This window comes from Alligator sinensis, unplaced genomic scaffold (genome assembly GCF_000455745.1).
Source record: "Alligator sinensis unplaced genomic scaffold, ASM45574v1 scaffold1032_1, whole genome shotgun sequence".
NCBI classification, from domain to species: Eukaryota; Metazoa; Chordata; order Crocodylia; family Alligatoridae; genus Alligator; species Alligator sinensis.
In genome coordinates, this window is record NW_005842450.1 from 308,578 (window position 1) to 316,788 (window position 8,211).

The 8,211-nt window shown below is 55.5% G+C and overlaps 1 protein-coding gene across 1 annotated transcript; it reads right to left on the reverse strand.

Annotated features, from left to right (window-relative positions):
* Positions 1-1,043: 1,043 nt before the first annotated feature.
* Positions 1,044-7,467, reverse strand: LOC102376476 (BPI fold-containing family B member 4). Its single transcript, XM_025212227.1, has 13 exons — positions 7,346-7,467; positions 6,981-7,124; positions 6,562-6,622; positions 5,981-6,041; positions 5,440-5,531; positions 4,634-4,972; positions 4,305-4,358; positions 3,546-3,716; positions 3,239-3,306; positions 3,042-3,084; positions 1,976-2,039; positions 1,514-1,590; positions 1,044-1,175 (listed from the first exon to the last, which is right to left on the reverse strand). The coding sequence occupies exons 1-13, from the start codon at positions 7,465-7,467 to the stop codon at positions 1,152-1,154; spliced, it is 1,320 nt and encodes a 439-aa protein (XP_025068012.1). The 3' UTR covers positions 1,044-1,151.
* Positions 7,468-8,211: the final 744 nt, after the last annotated feature.

The following is an 8,211-nucleotide window of genomic DNA, read 5'->3' on the forward strand; positions in this document are numbered from 1 at the left end:
GGCTGCGCCCCGACGCGGCGTAGTTCATGCAGGATTTGTCCTCACCGGACAAATTACTCCAACGCCTCTGGCTTGCAAGGTGCAGGATTTCACCCAAAGTGAGCTTGGCAGGCCTCTCGCGTTCTTGGCACGTCCTTCCAGAAATACAAAGCCGACAGAGCTTAGGACAGGTAATACCACGATGAGCCCAAGGGCTGTGATCGCATCTCCAGCCCACGAGCACATCACCGCGCGCTTGCCAACTCGAGCTGCAACCTTGCCTCTCTCTGCCAGAAATGTGCCCCAAACTTGGTGCGACTTTGGGTATCTCACAAGGTGGATGTTATATGGCATGGGCAGATTATGATTTTTAAGTGGGGAGGGAGGGAAGGAGGGTTGCCTAATGCCTATTTGTTTTTACAGGTGAGACAGGAGCTGCTCTTGTTCCAAAGTAATCCCAGCTCCAAAGTAATCCCAGACAAGCACAGCTCTGCAGGAGCTCTTCCTCCTGGAACAGACTGGCGACCCATTAAACGGCTGGGGCAGCTGATCAAAGCCCCTTGCAGACAATGGAAAGACGCCCACTAACTCTGGAGCGGGCCCTCGCTACGGACGACATGCAAGACCTTGCGCTCAATCCTGCTGCTATGCCTTGTGCCGGGTATTTGACAGACGTGGGCAGTGGCGGGCAAAGCACCGGGTCTTCACAATGCGGGACGTCCTGCCCAGCGTGCGGTTCGGTACTTTGATGGGTTTGCCAGCTGCCCTCAAACGCGCAACGCCAGCCTGCGGTGCAAATGGAGCCTGGGCAGGGGTAGGGACCGCTCCAGCTCCAGAGACTCGACAGCACTCAGTCTCAATGCGGAGAAAACAGGACCTTTTTTTTATTAAAACAGGAGCAGGGGATTCCAAAAAAAAAATACAAGCATTTTTCTGAACCAAAATGTTCCTGGCAATCACAAGCTGCGGCAAGCGGGTGCAGAGCTCCACGGCCCCAAGCAGACAAGCTACATTTGATTAAAGCGGCCGACGGGAGAGCTAAGGTCTCAGTTCGATGCGCTGGGTATGAAGGGGACCCACTCCGGGGCCCGCCGGTGGACTGGGCTTCGCTTCTCTTTCCAGTGGGAGAGGCGTACGTCCGCAGGACTCTTTCCCAGTCTGGCTTCACGGGCTCACGCGGATAACACGAGGAGATCCTGGTAAAACATAATCAGAGCGTCGAGCTCAGGCCTGGGAGCACAAGGAAACAACTGGTCCTTGGAGCGAACGCGGGGTCTGCTCCTTCGCCAGCGGATCCCAGGGTCAGGAAACACTGCGGGTGGACGTGAAGGTACAAATCTAGCTAAGGGCCGTGGTGCACATCTCGGGAGGGACTTCCAATCCAGGGGGAAGCAGCTTTGGAAACACCTCGTCCTCCCCGCTCCAATGTTGCATTACAACCAAAACACGCGTGCCCGCAGAGTCTTTTCTCCCTGGGAGTCGGAGGACCCGTGACGCGCCCCAGGAAGACACAGCCCGGGCTGGTCACACTCACTTCAATGACATCGATGTCAGCGTTGTTGAAGTCAGTGTTGAGCAGCTTGGGGAGAGGGACGCCTTCTCCCAGAATGCCTGCAAGGAAGAGCAGGAGTCAGCGCCAGCGCTCCGGGCGGAAGGAAACGGGAGCATCCCACCACCCTGTCCTCGGCTGGCCCTACGGCCACTCCAGCTACGTCGCGTGCAGCTTCTGCTCACGCCCCTGAAACATCCCCGGGATGAAAACGCGTGCCCAGAGTCAGTCGTGCGAGGCAGTGTACCCTCTCTATGTTTCATGAGTGATTTCCTTCACTGCCTGACAACGTGCAATCCCCCGAAACCCCTCTCCCCTCCGGAGAGCAGATTTGCTCCAGTGGGTTCGACTGCAGAGAGCTCGTGGAAGTTGAACGCAAAGAGGGCATTGCACCGTGCCCGCTCTAGCGCAGAATAACTGAGGTACGGACAACAGGGAGGTCCTTACTATTCATCGCTGGCAGGAAGGCGACGTCAAAAATCTTGCTAACCAGCACGTCCAAAAGTGAGATCTGTGGGAGGAGAGAAGTGATTGCATTAACGCGGTTTATTCACTACGCCACGGGCCAGGTGCTGCTGGCGGTGACACGGAGAGATTGCTGCTCTCTGAAGACCACTACATCTGGAGTCCACTCCTTCCCCCCTGGAGGGCCCAGGTACTCCAGCTCAGCTCTCGGGATCCGAGTGCAGCCTCTGCTTTTGGTGTAAGCCGTCACTTTTGCACCCAGGATGAATGCCACGCCGTGCACCAATTCCCAGCTCGAGCTTCATGATGTCTATCTGCAAAATGAACCTTCTCTGGAGGCCAAACTAATGTAGCTGCCTGTTAAACTAAGTGCGAACCCTGAGACTTCTCCTGAATTCTTCTTCTGTCCCCAGCCTAACATCGTGAGGCATCTTCGCCATCACCGGGAAAGCTACCAAATATATGTACCAGGATGCTTTAGGCACGATGTGTGGAGTTTGGAGCCTCGTTCTGCTATAGCGAAAGGTGCAAGAACGGAAAACCGAGGCAAAGAAGTCCAGACTACCAAGCAATCCCTGCTAACAGAGAGCGTTTTCCACTGTGCAATGAATACTAGTGACCCAAAAGCTTCTGGGAATTTCAGTGGGGGAGGATACGTCTACCCTGCAAAACCACGTGCAGGACAGAGACGCCCAGGTGCCGGAGACCGTCCCGCTGCGCCATCATGCAGCTCAGGATGGGCTGCTTTGCCTTCCCCGCATTTCTCTGTAATAAAAAGACTTCACTATCCCAGTCTGTCCCCACCTCAATCACAGGGACGGTTCTCACTTTTCTCACAGCCATTTTTAAACACACAGATTTGCAATGGCTTGCGGGAAGATTGCCCACAGAGCATCCCATGCAAATACATCCATCTCCAGGGGCAAGACAAATGTGTTGTTAAAACACAACAGGCACGGCACGCCGCGCCCAGCCCTCCTATCTCCAGCTCCCCGATGCAGCAGCACCCACTTCCCGAAGGAAGTCTGCACCCATCCTGTATCCTTACATCAAAATTGCCGAGGGTGGAGGACGCCAAGGAGAGACGAGTCCTGCGGGAAAAGGAAAGAAGTCGGGTAGGACGTTGCAGATTTGCAGAGATCGCTGAAGCCAGCAGATAAAAGGAGACCCAGGACACCACCGCCCGCCCCGTCCCTGCCCGCTGCTACGGATCAGGAGAAGGAGCGATGAGAAGAGACTTCCTACTTGTCAAGGCTGACGCTGATCTTCAGCTTGTTGTCTTCCACGGAGAACCAGGCCAGCAGAGAAGCATCCTGCAATTGGAGAGCAAAAGCCAGTCAAGCCGAAGAAGTCGGCTCTTCCCCGAGCTCCCTCGTGACGGGGGAACGCCGTCTCAGCTCAGGTCTGAAGCAGAGACTTTCTGCACACCCTCCCTCGAGGACGCCACGGGGAGATGAAGCATCTGCTCCTAAAATAATCGTTTGCTGACAGCAACGGTGCGGCTGCAGAAGAGGTTTCCGCAGCGGGGCTTTGGCCGCTTCCCGGTACGTACGATATTGAGCCGGCAGAGGGTCTTGTAGGCATCGCTGGGTTGGGCGACCATCAGTTCGGCAGTCGCGAGGAGGTGTATCAAGCCTTTATCTTTGGCCAGAGTCACCGTGGGAACGTCAGGGACTACGACCTTCAGCAGCAGTGCCTGGGGCTCGGGGTACTTCTGAAAAACCTGCAGACAGTGGGAGACACACAGCTCTGCACACCTAACCCAGGATTAATTCGGAATAGCTTGCAACGGCAAACAGATCACAGCTCACACAGCTTTAATACCTAGGTGCAATGCTGGGATGAATCGGGAGTCGGCTCCACTTCCAGCATGAGACATCGTTCTTCCCCATCACCGGTAGCTTTCCTGATGCTGGGGACGATGCCTCGTGCTACTTCTACAGCCGCGTAAGCCCATTGATTTAAACAGACTACAACCGCCGCAGCATTGAGGCAAAACAGACCCCGGGAATATTCTGCCTCGAGCTGGTGGCTCAGTGTTGTGCATCTCAGCCTGACCCGAGCGCTGGGACACGGCACCAGAGGAGCCCAAAGGGCTGCATCATAAATCGGGATTAGGCCCTGCTGCGTTTTGGCACATTGGGCCCAATGCCAAGCTCATTTCAGTCAATGGGCTTCTGTTCATTAACTGCAACGGGCTTGTCTTCAACAAGAGCGGAAGAAAAAGGGAGGGGATTTGTGCCTCTGGATACTTTTATGGCTCTCATCCCTGGAGCATTCGCAGCGTAAAATAAAGACAGAACTCACTAACCGCAGGAATCAACGCTCCAAGAGTCGATGTCGTTAATGGAGGGAGCTCAGGAAACTGTTACAAATGAGAAGGAAATAATTCAATGAAATGTGTGCAACGGCTCCCGCTGTCCTACCCAAGCAGCGTGCATCTCTCCCTTCGCATCTAAAGCTCTGAGCACGTCTTGCAGCGTCTTTCACTCCTCTTCCTAAGCAAGCAGCACACCTTGTCATCAGCCACGAGCTGCTAAAATGCTCCAACTGATGCACTCGCAGCTGTACCATGCCATGACGTCTTCCGGACAGCCGCACTAAGCAGGGAGCATTCCCCCCGGCTGCATTCCCACTCACCATCCCATCCGAGATGTCGATATCTAGAGCCCCTTGTTTCTGCAGGACAGCTATCACGGAGCTAAGGAAGTTTACGGAGAGGCCAAGCTGGGAGGAGGTCTTATCTTCCATCGGCGGCAGTGATGGCATCGGTACCCTGGGTGGCATCGGTACCCCAGGTGCCATTGGTACCCTGGGTGGCATCGGTACCCTGGGTGGCATCGGTACTCCAGGTGCCATCGGTACCCCAGGTGCCATTGGTACCCTGGGGCGCATCGGTACCCCAGGTGCCATAGGGACAGCTTCTGGCTTGCCCAGGGGGTAGTCAAGGAGGCCTCCTCCGACGCTCCCGACCACAGTCTGAAACCACAAGAGAAAGGTAAAACCTCCAGGAATGGTTACGCAACATCTCCACGGCATTTTGCCCTTTTAATGCTCATTTTAAGCCCACTTGATTAGGAAGTGACAATAAATACGACCGGAAGAACATAAGCAGGTAACAAGCCCAGGCCAGAATCTGGCGGGCAGCTCTCTCCCCAGTTTTGTAGGGAGAAAACAGAGAGGTAATGGGGGCAGACGCCGAGCCCGGTCCGGCTCTGGGGTCGGGTTTTCCAAAGCAGCAGGATCACCGCACAAAGGGCACTAAAGGCCAAATTTCACGGCTGTCCGAGGGAGCTTTTCACATCATGATCAGCTGCTCCCGTAGGCGCCCTGCTCAGGTCCGCTGACCTCCAGAGACCCCCCCGAGAAAATGGGACCGGGACCCTTCACCGCGGTGGCATGCGACCGCACAGCCCCCGCACACAGGTGTAACGGGCAGGACTTACATTCAAATCTACTTCAAGGAACTTGCCAGTTACTAGCGGAAGGCTCGATACGGTGTACTGGACACTTCCCAGTATACCCAGCGGCACCAGGGCTAGATTGAAAGAGAAGCAACAGCAGTGATCCTCGTTCGGGCGTGGAGAGAAGTCCTACGCACTCGCACTTTTTTCTCCTACGAAGGTCACCGAAGCGGGGAAGAACCGAGAGGGAAGGTCCCTTCTACTCCAACCCTCGCTCAAGGTCTAAACCATCCCAGACAAACGTTTCTTATAACCTGGATGTGAAAAACCTCCAGCGATGGCGACTCCAAGCCTCTCCAGGTAACCTGCCCCAGTGCTTCACCACCCTTGCCCTCAGCAAATTTGTCCTGATACCCAACCTACATCTTCCTTCTCGGCGTGACCCCTTCACTATGTCTCCTGATGGCCACCCTCTTTGTAACTCCTCTTTCTGCATTGGAGACTTCTATCCAACGCCTCCCTCCATCTCCCAAGAGGACACTCGGGGAGCGGGAACAGCTTGAGATGAGTCACGAAAACTTACAGTTCACGAGCCCCAGCTGATCGTTGACGAGTCCCAGGGCAACGTCCACGACGGGGCAGAGCTGCAAGAGGTAAAGCTCGGATCAGAGGAGTTCAAACTCCGGGTCGGGCACGAGAAGGGGGGAGCAATGCATTCAAGTGCCCTTTCCACCAAGGGATCACGACACTTCGGCAGGTTGCCTGGCCCAGATCCTCACGGAGCATGAATGGCCTAACCCCATCGCACTCCCATGATTTGCTGCTACCAGCATCTCTCTTCAGAAGGGGCTGGCCCGAGATCCCGGCCCGAGGGCAAGCGAGATCGGCAGCTGGAACAAAATGTAATGACCTGAACTGCTCTCTCGCTGTAACCCATTGCTCTCTCCCCGGCTAAGGCTCGTGGCAGCTGCACGGAGAATCGACAGAAAGAACGGGCGCGTTTAGGACGGAGCTGCTTTTGTCCGTGCTTGAAGATCTTCAAACAGGCAGTTTAGTTTTGGGACAGACTGAAATATTTTCTTGTTTAAAGTCTTCCAGTAGCATCTTCTAATAGTGCTTGGCTTGGGTACATGAAGCCCTACCAGGATCTCTTCTCTGACTTACCAGGCCAGGAAGGAGTCCGTTCAGGACCCGTGCCAACAAGTTATCCACAATGGGGAGCAAGCTGAGAAAAAGTAAAACAGGAAAAGTCACTGAGAAACAAAACCCCGTGTCGGACGGCTCCGTCGGGGCGCTCGTACGCGTTGTGCGTCGTTTAGATACACGACTCAGATAAGCGCCCAGTGTTCAAGGACCACAACCGTGCTATAGGGAGGACACCCACTAGCAGTAAAAGCAAGTCCTCATGTATGCCCACTAGCCATAAGCATGCACGGTTCCCGAAACTGCCGTGATTATACACGAGAATCCCGACACTCGCATGCAAAAAGCAGGTTTGGTGCACGCGGCGTGAAACTCTGGGCCTAAAGAGCAGGAAGGCTCATAGTGCGATTAGCTCGACGGTCCGTTTAACATGCTCTTACCCTCGGAGGAGTCTGACTTTAATATTACCGAGGAGGGCATCGCAGTTTTCTACCCGCAGTTTGGGGTAGCCTGTGCCGTCCATCGTCAGCCTGACCCTTGCCGTGATGTTCACCTCCACGGCGATGTCAAGGAAACCGAGGAGACTGCGCAAGGGGCAAGGGGCAACGTCAGGATCCACGACGTCCTCCTGTGTCTGCTCACAGTAATGCAAGCGATGACCCCCCTCCCTCCCCATTTTAATTATGGGAGACGACCCCCAAAGCTGGCCCTGCATTGCCAGCGACGGTTGGAGACGGCCCCGATCCGGCAGCCTTCCTGGGGGCCTGCCCCGAGTCGGGCACTTTCCAAAGGATGCTCCGCTTACCTCTTTCCATTGAGGGCCACCCTGGTGTACAAGTTCAGGTGGACGCCGATCCCAGGCAGCAGCCTCAGGGACACCTTGGGGAGGGTGAGCTCCACGATTCGTAACCTGCGGGACACAAACATCCGTAGGGAGGGGATGAAAGCTCGGGAGCTCAAGTCTCGGCACGGAGACCCTGGCACGGAAGTGCCACGTGTGCAGGACGGCCAGAAAACCCCGGGCAAACGAGGGGCCCGAGATGCTTCAGGCCTGAACCACGCGCAAAGGCTGCAGACCCTGCGATGAGAAATGCACCGTTCTGGACGGCAGCCGGGCGTCCCCCACCAACACGGGATCACACCAGAGCCCGCTCCAGCGCTCAGCGACTTAACTCGGTCCCAAAACACTCCCATGAAAGGGATGCCAGACCAATGTAGACAGCACTGGGAGCAACCGGATTCTCCCCACTGGTTCCCAGTGTCCGGTGCTAACAAAGGGCCTTTCAGCCCCGCTAGGACTATAGCCGATGGCTTCCTCATGGGGCTATTTTCAAACTGCAACGATACGAGTGGTTTTATTGCTTGCTCCTGCGTATTTTTGGCCGGTGATACAGTTGGCAAGGAGAAAACCACGCACCGGGACCTCACACGCAGGTGGAGGATTCAACCGAAACATTCATTTTTGCCTGCTTCCGCCGGTAGAGCCAACGCAGTGCTCCGAAGCGGCGCTGTTTTCCCTGATCTGTGCAGGACAGGATCGCTAGCTTTCCCCCGTCCACAACCAGGAGTCCGGGGGATTTCTAGCCTGCTTTCTGATGCTAGGGAGCTTGCAACTTTAAAGCAAATCTGTGAGCCAAACAAAGCTCCCCTCTGGGTTATGCCCGGGGCTGG